This window comes from Phyllostomus discolor, chromosome 9, assembly GCF_004126475.2.
Source record: "Phyllostomus discolor isolate MPI-MPIP mPhyDis1 chromosome 9, mPhyDis1.pri.v3, whole genome shotgun sequence".
Classification (NCBI taxonomy): Eukaryota; Metazoa; Chordata; class Mammalia; order Chiroptera; family Phyllostomidae; genus Phyllostomus; species Phyllostomus discolor.
In genome coordinates, this window is record NC_040911.2 from 92,994,092 (window position 1) to 93,007,598 (window position 13,507).

At 52.9% G+C, this 13,507-nt stretch overlaps 1 protein-coding gene across 11 annotated transcripts in view; it reads right to left on the minus strand.

Moving 5' to 3' along the window:
- Positions 1–13,507, minus strand: part of PTPRT (protein tyrosine phosphatase receptor type T) — a 944,823-nt gene that overhangs the window by 662,762 nt on the left and 268,554 nt on the right. For all 11 annotated transcript variants that reach the window (XM_036009848.1, XM_036009845.1, XM_036009847.1 and 8 more), the window contains exon 2: positions 13,244–13,369. In XM_036009848.1, coding sequence (XP_035865741.1) covers positions 13,244–13,369 — 126 coding nt within the window. The remainder of the gene's footprint in view (positions 1–13,243; positions 13,370–13,507) is intronic.

The window sequence follows — 13,507 nt, forward strand, 5'->3', positions numbered from 1 at the left end:
CCCAATTTATCTCTTCGACATTTTTTTTATTTTTTAAAGATTTTATTTATTTATTTTTAGAGAGGGAAGGGAGGGAGATAGAGAGAGAGAAACATCAATGTGCGGTTGCCGGGGGTTATGGCCTGCAACCCAGGCATGTACCCTGGTTGGGAATCGAACCTGCGACACTTTGGTTTGCAGCCCATGCTCAATCCACTGAGCTACACCAGCCAGGGCTATCTTTTCAACATTTTAATAATGTAAACATTAATCAGATTTTATATGTGTAACAGATATAATAAGATTATATATGTATATACAGGGTCTGGCACAAGTAACACCCCTTTTTTATTACAAAATCCTAAGCATGTAATTCTGTGACATAACAATATCACACTCAAGCTCGCCATGTAACATTGTAGGTGAAATGTTCAAATTAAAACTATAAATTATTACACCCATATTATTACCCTACCAACCACACTCAAACAAGTGTTGGTTCTGCTGGACCTTGCATATAACACATATAATAAGATTATATATGTGTGTGTGTATGTGCGTGCATACACACACACACTAAGATTTTGAGGTGTGCCGTGTATTTCATATTTAAAGCACATCTCCATGTGGACTGGCCATACTTCAAGTGCTGAACAGCCCTAGGAGGCTGGTGGCCACGGTGTGGACCAGCACGGGACGGCATCATGCCCATGGGGCCTTAGTGACGGGGGAGATTGGCTGGGAGGGGCAAGGCAGACAAGATTCATTGTTACCACCACCAGCACCATGCACGGTGCTCAGGAAGTGCAGAGCGAATGCTGGCTGGACAGGACAACAGAAGACCTACCTGCAGAGCAGATGCCAGGGTCCACCGCACAGCGGCATCACTGAGATCACCCAGGGACCTGCTTTAGGAAACTGGGTCTCTCCTGGGTCCCCAGCCAAGAGAGGGAATTGGGGCCTGCCTGCTGGGTCTCCTACTTTGAATGTGGGGACCATTCAAAGCCGCCTCTCCCGTGCCCGGGGCACTTGGCCCAGCTGCTCTGTTAATTCGGAAAGATCACACGGGCCACACACCGGGGAGCAGGAGGAAGGCAAACCATTAGCATTCATTGTACACAGCTTTACATTTGGAAAAGCACCTCGAAGGTGCCGATCTGCATCACTTTGCTTCATTTTTCAACATTCACGAGTGTAATTGCGTTTATTTTTCTCGTCAAGGCTGCAGAACAAGTAATAATTTAGTACATTACAGCCTGTGTCGGCTGGGTTTACAGCCACAACATTTCTAATCTGCCCTCAGAGGGGCTGGGTGGGGAGGTAGAGGGGGGCGGCCTTTTTCACTGAAAGCAGCTCATTTCTTTGCACCGGAAACCTCGGCCCGGCTATTCGTCAAGATCACAAAACCAGGGGCAACAACTACCCCATGCGGAGGCACTCCCCGAGCCCCCGGCATGTTCAACCCCACCCCCTAAACTGCTTCTCACAGCAATAGGGTGAGGCAGACGCGCACCCCCATTCCTGAGGCAGGGGAGAGTCAGGACGGAGGAAGATAAAGGACGTCGATACAGGACGGAGACCCTGTTCTAAGACCAGTTGTTCCCACTCTCTGGAAAAGCGCTGAATCACGGTGACTCCTGAATGCACCTGCGCAGAAGATGCTGCAGGACCCCTGCTTCATCATAACAGCATTAGAATAAATTAACACTGTGGGACCCCCTTCTCTGGTGGCCAATCAAGGAAATTCATGGGAGACCACATGTGCAGTAGCTTTAAAGTAATATAACTACTTGTACGTGTGCAATGAAAGCCGGCCAATACTAGCCAGGAAATATCCGCCCTATAAGAATAGAATCCCTCCAGCCCCTGAGGTCAGTCTCTGCTCGGAGTTGGCCCGCTCCCATGTCCTGTGGAGTGTGCTATCGCGTCATAAATTTGCTCGCTCTCTCTTTCTGCTATAAACTCTCTGTGTGTTTGCTTCAATTCTTTGTCCACAGTCACCAAGAACCTGGTTACCTGTGCCCATCTGTGACATTCCCACTTCCCAGAAGGAGAGACTGAGGTTCAAAGAGGCTATCAATCATACAAGGTGACAGAGTGGTGAACCTCAGAGCCAGGGCTCACACACGGGTACATGTGACAGGAAACCTGGCGCTCCGCCCACAGTGCCCCGCGGCAGTGCTCAGGCCCCGGTGCCACCTGAGACCCTGCCACGGTGTTGTCAGAAGAGCAGCGGGCATGGTCTTAAGAGTCTGGAAATCCAAAGGGCTTGCAGCAGCCGGGACTCCAGAGGCGACCTACTTCCCTGAGTCGACACCACACACCCATGCTGACTTCCAGGGTTCGCACCCTTGCTGAGGGGTACACCCAAGCACAGTCAGTTCTGTTTGTGATCACCCGGAAATGAGAGCGGGGAGGCACGGTCTAGCCCTGTGTTGGGGGGTCACTCTCCACCATGTTTACTTCCCTTTGAAAACAGAAGCCACGCCCCCAAGGATGTCAGACGGCAGGTCCCAAACGCTCCTGAGTTAAGGAGCGACTTTAAGACTGGTGGACAGGGCCTGGCCCTACACGCGTGTTCGCAGATGTGTTAAACTCATGTCCTAAGGAAGCTGAAAGAAGTGCACGTGTCAGTGGTGGTGCCAACACCCTCGCCCCCCTCCCACCCGCTAATTGTAACATGTTGGCTGCAGACAGAGTGGCACAAAGAGCGGGTTTTGCCCTTGAGCATCTGAGTGCGGTGCGTGAGACCCATGTAAACCTCAGATCTGAGTCACAGGTGCTTCGCCGCAGTGTGGCCTCCCTGGGGACCGGGCCCACCTCTCCGGCTCCCGCCACAGCGGAGAGGGGGCTCAGGGTCCCTGCACAATCTGAAGAGTCAGAGCAGAAACGGATTCAGGAAGTCCCTCCAGCCACAGGGCCAAGGTGCTGCTCCAGTCTGAAGCAGACGCCTCCTACCACCCCTGCTCCTGTCCCCTCCCTGAAGAGTCAGGGCCCCTTCCCAAATCCTGACACCGGTAAGTGGGGCCCTTCGTGTGGGCTCTCTTGCCCGAGGCCAGGGCTAAAGTGGTCAGGACTGACCACTTAGGTCCCTGTGGCTGAGCTTCCCCAAGCATGTGGGGACAAGGGACTTCCAAGGGCCACAGTGGGCTTCAAAGAAGGCCAGTTGGCGGGGGGATGACCAGTGTCACTGTATACCATCTTGTCACCTCGACACACACACCCACCCACACACACACGAGAGAGAGAGAGACTGAGAATTAGTTCAGGCCCAACAATTCCTTGGGTTTTTCCTCAGCAGGGACAGGTCAACCCAGCATCCCCAGGGTGAGTCCCCGCTGAGACAGGACAGTAAGGAGACACGGGGGCGGAGAGGACCCACCATGCGCCCACACGCCCCCATGGCAAGCATTTTGTCCTATGTTCTCATACGTTACCTCATTCGATCTCCACATTCTCCAATCGTATACCTTCATTTTATAGGTTACAGAAAACCCTGCGCCACGGAGAAATTACGTAGCTCTGCTGAAGGTCCTCCATGTACACCCCTCTGGCCGAAGTGTCCCTGAACTTGGCACATGTAGCCTTTCCTAAACTCAACCACACGGAGAATCAAAGACAGAGGTTATTGAAGTTTCACTTCAAAGGCAGGAAAGTGATCTTTTAATTTGAGAAAATCACCTTCCCACGATTGCTTTCCACATTACAAAGTCTAAAGACTCAGCCCCTCCACTTCCCACCTAACATTCTGGGCCTCAGTTTCCGCATCTGTAAACCAGGGGTCATAACAGTACCCAGAGCTGTTGAGGTATTAAATGAGTTAAAAACACGTAAGGCCCCTAGAACACTGTCTGTTGAGTAATGCACGCATGTTAGGTCAAAAAAACAGCGGTTTGCTGTCCATTGCTGTATTGCGATAGAGACTTGTATTCAAAGTCGTCATCTGCCCCACTGACATCTGGGACTGCCACGGACTTAAACCACCTTTACTTCCAATTACACTCCTTGGACATAACAGGTTTTGGCTCTGGGTTGATGCCACAGAAGACTGACCCCCCAGGCACACATCCGTGTGAGCATTAGAATGAACATGTTTCTCCACACGTCTGACACACACATGCTCCGCTCTAAGCACAGAGCCTCTGCTGCTGTCCAAGCCGCCTTAACCGCTCATTGCGGTTTGAACACATCCTCCCGACTAATACTCAACTCGCCTTCGATTCCTGGCCTTTTACTTCCCATCAATTCTGTTACCGCCCTTAACATCCCAAAATGGCATTGACCGGGGTCGTTGCAGGCTAATGCAGTTTCCTCAGTCAACTCTGTATCCAAAGTATACAAGAGACCCTCCTACTATATGAGATGTTTTGCAAGATTTCCGAGAGCCATTTGGAGAAAAGACATCCTGCTTTTTACTTGGGCTAATGGGGTACGGTTTGATTTTCACCGTTTCTTCTCCCACTGTTGTCTGTCTGGTGTGGTGCACCATCCAGTGGAGCAGCGTGCGACCAGGGAGGGGGACACGGGATTCACACACGGGGCGTGGAGAGAGACCAGCGACTCGAGTCTGGGCGCTGCGAGCCCAGTCCTCACCTGAATTCTAGGGAGGCGCTAGAGAGCAGTGGTCGTGAGCATGGACTCTGGACCTGGGCTGCCGGCGGGCCAATCCTGGGCCCCCACAGGCCAGCTCGGACCTTGGGCGAGCCAGTCAAACTTTCCGTGCCTCCATTTCCCCAATTTGTAAAACGCAGGGAATGATACATCAGAGTACTGTTGTAAGGACTAAATAAGTTAATGTGTTTAAAGGGCTTAGGAGAGTACCTGCTACATAATAAGCACCACATAAATATCGCTTCCTTACGATTATTGCTACTATTATCACAGACCTATATTCTTTCTTTGTTTCCCTCTCTCCCCCCTCCCCCATTCCCCCTCCCCACCTGCCCCCTCCAGCACTCTTTCCCCTTCCCCTTCTCTGTCTCCCGTGTCCCCTCTCTCTCGATATTCATCAGTCTGTTAATGGTAATATTGAGGAAACTGAGATGGGGCAGGAGAAAGTTAACCTATAGATACTAACTCAGCATTTCCTCCAGAATAAATATATAATATTTTATCATTAAAAGGGGAAAGAAAAAAATGTATTGACTCAACAGTGGTTCGATGCAAACCTCAGAGCTTACAGCTTTAAGCCAATCAATAATAATATCAGTCCTGATTAAGGGTGCTTAAAGGCCCATATGTCCAGAACAGTTTAGCGTAAGCATTGCATTGCAGAAACAGAAGGTCGGATTTTGGATACAACACGTTTTTCTAATGGGGCACTCTCACACAGGTCAGCAGCAAATCTGTACTTGTGAGAGTGTGCCAGGCCACAGAGAAAAGGCGGGGCAATCCCCAGTGTCCCTTTATTTGCTCCAAGGATCAACCTCGGAGCAGAGGAGCCCTGACCAGCCAGGCCCTGGGACCACACAGCCCTGCCAGACCGCAGCGCCATCGAGCTCAGAGGGGGTGCTGGACAGATGGAAGCCGAGGATGCCCCAGGTAGAGCGAAAATGCCAAAGAAATCAGCAGCCTCTCCAGGGTTCTCTCCGCAATTTGTTGACCTCATTTTCTTCTTGACCTTCCTAAGGGGAATAACCCTAATGATCCTTTAGTCCCTATATGAACCACCTGCCCTGTTCTAAGGCCTACATAGGGCACAGGGAATTCAGCAGTGAGGGGCCCAGGCCCTGGCATAGCCCCCAGCCCCAGCGGGGAATCAAAGAAAACATGTTGTAAGAAACTCGGCCACAGAAGCATGGAGGAAAGGCAAGTGCCACGGGAAGGGCTGGGGAGGAGGTGGGTCCGGGCAGGGTGTTGACATGAGAGAAAGGGGACAGGAGGTGCCTTCTAGCCAGAGGGGTTGGCAAGTGCAAAGCATGACAGTGTGACCTGCAGGGTTTGTGGGTAAAAACAAGAGAAATCAACCATGATTGTCTTTGTCAAAAATAGGAATGTTCCGGATGAAGATTGGGAGGCTCAGGGAGGATCAGGCTGCAAAACAAAGCAGGAAGTAAGGCATGTGTGGGAACCAAGAAGCAGACAGCAACCTCTGGGAGCACAACGTCCCACGGCCCAGACACTGCCCCTCTACCACGCACCCCACTGCACTGGCCGCTGGCTGCTGGCTCATCCTTTCTAGACCAGAAATCCCGGGCAGGAGGGTCCAGTTGGCTTCCTCCAGGTCACATGTGCAGTCACACCCAGACTGTCATGTGTGGCAAATCTCTGGCCCCTTCGCCTTCCACTGGGCTCCACACTCCACCAGTAAATGTCAGACACAACAGGAGGTTCCCAAAACCAGGCAGCAGGGTTGAAGGCTGGAGTCCCAAAACAAATGCACAAGGGCCTGTCTCACTGATTATGTGGAAGGGGAAGGGGCCAGGGCAGAAGAGGGGGCTGAGGCTGGGGACAGATCATGAGAAAGCACAACTATTAACAAGGGCGATTCATTTAACACACATTCACTGCTACCTTCTAAGTCCCGGGCACCAGGAGCTACTACGCACACGAATAAACTGGTGCCTCGGCCCACAAGAGAGACAGAAGCTAGTTCCGTGCAGACTATGAAGAGGCTGGTATTCATCCAGCAAGCACTGGAAAGCCTGTTCTGCTTTTTATACCTGATGTCCACCTTGACTGGTCAGTGCATGGACCTCTCTGGCTGGTTACTGTTTCGAACACAATTCCTGCTACCCGCCAGAAGGTCTCCATCCATTGTGCAAAGAGCTATAACGCAGTGCGCTCGGGACCATCACCGGGTCCCGACTCGTGCTGAGAATTCACAGAGCATTTTCCCAACGCCAGCTCATGGGCGAATTTCCAGGATTCCATGTTGGGCACGTGGGTAACATTCTTCCTCCAGATCTCAAAAGAGGAGACGGCATCTCTGAGCTCCCAGGACGGTGGCCCATTAGACGAAACGTGAAGGAAGATGCCAGACCCAATTCTGGGTTAAAGGAAACGCCAGTTCTCCTAAAAGCAAGCAAAGGCTCCGATACTCACAGCGCTCTGCTGTGAGTTCTACCGGAGAGAAGGTGGTGCGGCCGTGGTGCTGACGCGTGATGCAGCCAGCAATAGTTCCCGAGCGCTGCCGTAACAGACTCCCACCAGCTGGGTGGCTTGAGGCACCAGAAACATGATCTTTCACAGTTCTAGAGTCTAGGAGTCTAAAATCTGGGGGTTGGCAGGGACACGTTCCTTCCAAAGGCTCTGGCAAGAATCCTTCCTTCCACCTTCTGGCTTCTGATGTCTGTTGGCAACCCTGCGCGTTCTTCGCTTAGAGATGCATCGCTCCAATGTCTGCCTGTGTGTGCACGTGACCTACCTGCGTGTCTGTGCCTCTCCTCCTCCACCAGTCACGCTGAGAGAGGGCCCAGTACGACCAGTGTGACCTCACCACAACCTGTTTACATCTATAAGTATTTACTTTCAAATAATTTCACACTCATAGGTGCCTGGGTTAAGACTTCAACTTATCTCCTTGGGGAACACAATGCCACCCATAACAGACCCCGCACTATAAATATCAGCAGTTAGAGCGAAGCAGGAACACACCGCCAGGGCGCCGTGGCGGGAAGGAAAAGCCCAGGACTCTCCTGAGACTGTGTCTGCCTCCCACGGCAGGCTGGTGGGCTGAAACACTCCCCGTGTGTCTCTGCTCCCTGGACTCTTCCCAACGCCTGCCGCTCCCAATCAGGTAACCGGCTACGATGCTATTTCTCTGCTCCAGAAATTTTTGCTGGAGACAAGAAGCTGCCTGGTGTTTTCTAAGTTTAAACTCACAGAAGAGAGAATGCTACGGGGCCCAGAGAGGCTGGGCCAAGGCAGGTGTGTTTTTCAAGGCTGAGAGCGAGAGTGGAGAAGACCCCCCCACCCTGGGAAGGGGGAGAGATGGATCTGATGGCCCCACGCCGCTGGCAGCAGTACTTGAGGAGGGGACAGGCACCAGCAGGGCTGCTGCGTGATGCACCTGGGCTGGCTGGGCCTGGGACAAGGGCTCCAAGCCTGGGGAAGAGGCAGCAGAATTTCGAGTCCCAAAGGAACCACAGGAAGTGCGACGGCAAGCTTCTCGGAGGAAACCACAGTGGCCTGCGTAAGTGCCCAGAACGTTGGTAGCCCCTTTGAGAAAGGGGGAGCATAGTGAATGAAAAGCTCTAACTCCATGGAGGTTCAGGGTCAGGTTCAAGTTGATGTAAATGCAGTATTTCTTGTGCACCTGGTTTTCAACCTGAGATTCAATCCAAATTCATTCCAACACTTAAAATAACGCCCTACAAGCATTAGAAGGAAATAGAAGGAAACCTCCAAGCTGTATCGCCTCTAACTTCGGCCCTTACAGCACTTGCACCTCCGTCTGGCCCCCCCAGAGACCCTCCCGTGGGGCCCCGGGCTGTTCCTCAGGATGAAGCTGCGGAAACCCTGCCAAGGCCAGGAGGGCAGAGCTGGGAACCCGTGGTAGCTGCAGGCAGCTCCATGGAAAAGAGGGGGGCCTGGAGAGGAGGTCCAGGGTGCAAGAGTCCCCACCCCTCTGTGACAGCCCCAACAAAGACGAGGCGTCGGGGAGGATTAGGTCCAAGGCCTGGAGTGCTAGCCCGGGACTTTCCCCGCAGAACACGACCATGGTATGTGCGGAACACTGAACCAGCAGAGCCGAGGTAGAGGGGGTGCGCAAGCCCTTGGGGTGGCACACATCCTGGGGATGAGACGTCTCTCTGTGCCCCTCAGGGATCCTTGGCAGACCCCCTGCTGGAAGGTTCACCTGGGCAAAGCAGCACCTGGTGGCAGGTGAGCTTGCAGGAGGGGGCAAGGTTCTAAGTCAGACTTAGGCTTCACGAGCCAGAAGGGAATGAAGGGGGCCCAGCACTGATTAGACCCTGTTATGTGCGGACACTGGACGCCCACACAGGCAACGTCCCATTTAACTCTCACGCTGGTTCCCGTGGTAAAGGTGAGGAAACCGAGGCGGAGGGATTCAAGTTCCCAAGTCGCTGTGCTAGGGCAGAGAACTGGAATAAGCTCGCCTGTAAACGTGTCTATGAAACGAGGACTTGGAAAGCCAAGAACAAGGGGCTGTGAGTGAGACAATGAGGAAGCCTTTCTTTAAATAGACCAATGAGGCACGATCTCCTTGAGAAGGAGTCATTCATTGAAGCTGAGACCTCAAGAAATCCGCCAAGTCAAGAGTGGAGAAGAATCCCAACGGGAAGGCACAGCACGTGCAAAGGGCCCCAGCCGGGAAAGAGCCTGACATGCCCGAGGAACTGAAAAATAACCAGCGTGTCTGCAGCACTTTGAGAGAGAAGAAAAGGGGCTCAGAGAAGACACTGGGTCTCACAGGACCGTGCAGGCCACGGCATGGAGTTTGGATTTTTCATCCCAGGTGCCCAGGGAAGCCACCAGAGGGATAAACGCCAAAATGACACGGTCTGGTGTACCCAGAGCTTAACACAGAGCCCGGCACACACAAGAGGGTCAGTAGAAGGTAATGGAGCACGTGAACAAATAGACTCCAACTCGGCTTCCACACGGAGGGAGACTCCTAGCTTTGTGGAAGGAGGAGTAAGACTTCAGCCTTTGCCCAGAAGAACAAACAATTCCGCCTCATCCAAATTCACTGTCATGCCTCCCTGCCCAAGAGGCACGCAGAGCCGCCGAAACCCACGGGCGCGTCGTGACAATAACTTCAGTGATCATTATCAAATGCCTCTATTTGGAAAAGCTCAGAAGACTGCATTCGCACAATCCAATTTTTATGAAATGATGCTCCGCCGTAATGAGGGGATGAGGAAATTAAGACCAGAAGCCATGGCTGTCCCACCGGGGGGAGAGAGGGGCCCGGTGCAGAAAGCAGCAACGTCACCCAGCATCCCGGAACCTCGGTTTTCCGATCCGTAAAACTGAAGGACAGTGTACAAGGCCGAAATGCGTGGTCAGTTAATAGAGAGCTAAAGGCATTGAGTGTTGTTTGTCATTCATTCCTTCATGTAAAAAAAATGTGATAAAGACAGCTTACCCACCTAGATGCATCCACCCAACAAAAATGTTACGTAGCACATACACATGCTGAGTACGACGCACTGCAATAAGGAGGCAGATGAAGCTGGGAACGAGACCCTCAGGGGCCCAGTCACACGGGACTGCTCGTCCGGGGGAAGACACACGCTGAGCAAAGAGCACCGGCGGCGGTGCATGCTGCCGAGGAACAGCGCGGGGCACGATGGGAGACAAGTGCAGAGGGCAGGCCCACAGCCGGGCATCTGGGGAGAACTGCCGTGTGGAAGTGACGTTTACGCTGAGGCGTGCGGGGAAGTACAGGAGAACCAGGAGAACGGGGTGGGGAAAAGGCTCCATGAAAAGTGCTGATCTCATGTGAGTTTCTGAGGCAGCAAAGGGCACGGAACATTCTGGAAACTGACAGAAGTCAGAGTGACATGAGCACGGGGGGAATGGGACGTGGCCTGGCTGGAGGTACAGGCAGGACGAGCCACGTGGGGTCTTGGAGGCCACAGCGGAGCTTGGATTTCTTTCTCGGGGCCACAGGGATCCTCAGAAAGATTCTAGGCAGAGCAAGGTGGGGCAATAAGTGAAAGAGGTAACAGGAACAGATCCATATTCTAGAACAATCTCTTTGGCTTCCATGTGGAGAGAGGATAAAAGTTGAAAGAGGAGGCCAAGAAGCCTGTTGGAAAACCTCCCAGCTACCCAGGCACGAGCTGACGTGACGTGCGCCAGGCCAGGGCTGGCGGAGAGGAAGAGAGGTGCTCGGGAGGCGTGGTGGTGGCAGAACCACATGGCTGGCAGGCAGAGAGGGCAAAGGGAGGGAAGAGAGGGGTGTGACCCCTGGGTTTCCAAACCGGCACCGGAGTGGACAAAGTGGCCTTTCCTGAGACAAGGGACTAGAGGGTGAATAGACGGGGAGGGGGAATGGGGGACTCAGGAGTCTGCTTTGGAGATGCTGAGTGTGGAGAGCCTGCAAGAGCCTATGGGGCTTCAGGTGGGCTCACCAGGAGTAGAAGGAGCATGTAAACATGTAAACACTCTCTCTCTCTCTTTCTCTCTCTCTCTCTCCGCCCCCCCTTCCTCCCCCCCCCCACCAGACCTGGATTTATCAGCCAGCATCAAAGACAGCCACGCAGAGCAGAGCAGAGGTGATATACTCCAGCACAGATTCTCTGGATTCTCGGGGTCCCTAATGGCCTGAGAAATTCCATCATTTAAAAACCAAGACAGCCCTGGTTGGCGTAGCTCAGTGGATTGAGCGCAGGCTGCGAACTAAAGCGTCGCAGGTTCGATTCCCAGTCAGGGTACATGCCTGGGTTGCAGGCCATGACCCCCAGCAACCACTCACTGATGTTTCCCTCTATCTCCCTCTCTTCCCTCTCTAAAAATAAATAAAATCTTTTAAAAAATAAATAAATAATAAATAAATAAAAACCAAGACACTTGGAGAGTACGAATTACAATGGGGCAACAGGCACAGATGTTGTCCCATAGTCACGTTACTAATGAGCATGTGTCTTTGCTGGTGACTCTGCTCATGCAAAGAAAGACCCTACCAGATCGAAAAGCTCAGTTTTGTGCCAGAGCACATCTTTAGTATATCTGTGGCTCATGTCCACACTCAGAAGAAACTTCTCCAAACACCCAACACCCTTAACAGGAACTGAGCTGTGCAGTAGCTTCTTGCTTTGGAGCCAAACTTAAGGGTCGATGAGGTAACAAGGAGCATGACCTGTCCCCGCTCAGACATCTACCCCTGAGCATCTTGTCTGTCCTTATCTTAGTGACGTCTGGAGAATTCCTCTCCCCAGGATCAGCTGGGAAGACAGGGCACAGTGGGTCGTGTATGTCCAGAGTTCAAAAGAGATGTCTGGTGGCACCTGAGGCCACAGGTGTGGCTGCCACCCATGGTGTGATGGTTGACTTCGTGATGCCTAAACAGTTGGTAAAAGCTTATTTCTGGGTGTGCTTGTGGGAGGGTTTCCACAAGAGATTAGCACTGAACAGGCGAACTCAGTAAAGCAGGCAGCCCTCCCCAGGGTGCGCAGGCATCCCCCAGTCCCCAGGGGCCCACACAGGACAGAAAGGCCGAGGGAGGGTGAACTTGCTCTTCCTCTGCTTGAGCTGAGACGTCCATCATCTCCTGCCCTCGGACACTGCTGCTTCTGGTTCTCGGGCTCTCACACTCAGACGAGTGCTCGCACCATCCACCCTCAGTTCCCTGGCCTTCAGACTGACCACCACCACCAGCTCGCCTGACCCTCCTGCTTGCAGGGGGCAGGTCACGGGACTTCTCCCAGGGCAACTCCGTAAGCGTGTGAGCCACTTCCTATAACAAATCTCCTCCACTGTGTATCTCTTCCTGTAGCCTGTCAGTCCCGTTTCTCTGCAGACACGTGCAAAGAGTACAGAAGGAGCCTGCAGAACTCCAATGTTTAATGGCCGGAGGGAGGTGGCCGAGGAGCCCGAGAGCGAGCACCAGGAGGGTTGGGGAAAAGCCAAGTCAGGATGAAGGTCAGGAGAGCCCATGGTCAGGGAGGAACCACAGAGGATCGATTGTCCCGACGACTGTCCCAGGGATCCCATTTTACAAAGAGATGAGCTTCATGTTCTCAGAGTTAGGATTCTCCCTGTCTAACGGCATCAACTCACCCCGACCTACCCCAGCCTGTGTGTGTTCTCCCCGAGCACACCTCCTCTGGGTGCACCCCCCCCCCCCCATTGAGCACACCTCCTCCAGGTGCACCCCCCTCAAGCACACCTCGTCAGCCTGCCTCCTGCAGGACGCACAAGGACGCACATCACAGCTGCAGCCCCATGGGTTTAGGATAAGCCTGGTGTTCAGGATGCCTGGACATTAACTTCATAAGTAACCTTCTCACTGTGCAAGTTTCCCTACATACGTACAGGCCTGCAAAGAACAACATGACCTCAAATTCTTCAGAAGCTCCTTCTTCCCCAGAAATCCCACAATTATCCGGCTCCCAAGCAAAACCCAGGGATGCCCTACTTGGAGCTAACGCCCAGAATCTCAAAGCTAAATGAAATCTTTAAGTTTCCTGAATCCAGGTAACATTCTTACTGCATTCTTAAGAATTCACCCAGCCTTCTTTGCAGGCCTCTGGGGGCGGGGAACTTACTACCCACAAAGTTACGCAATGCCCTCTCAGACATCAGGTAAGATAGCATCCCACCGCGGCTCCGGACACAGCGGGTCACCCACCTGTGGGCACGGCCGGGTCCAGCATTGGCTTCTCCCACGTGTTGATCTGCTCCCAGGTGAACCCATTGGTCCCCAGGGCCACGCTGTAACCGCAGTTGCTGTAGTGCTCATCGAAGGAACAGCCGCCTGCGAACGACAGAGATGCGGGTAAGTACATCCTCATGTCTGCCACGTGGTTCGTCACCCCTGTCTCACCGGCTCCTCATTCACAGCTTTGAATCTTAAACTCGGGAGAAGATTCAAAGAAAAAAGAAAAACGGCGAG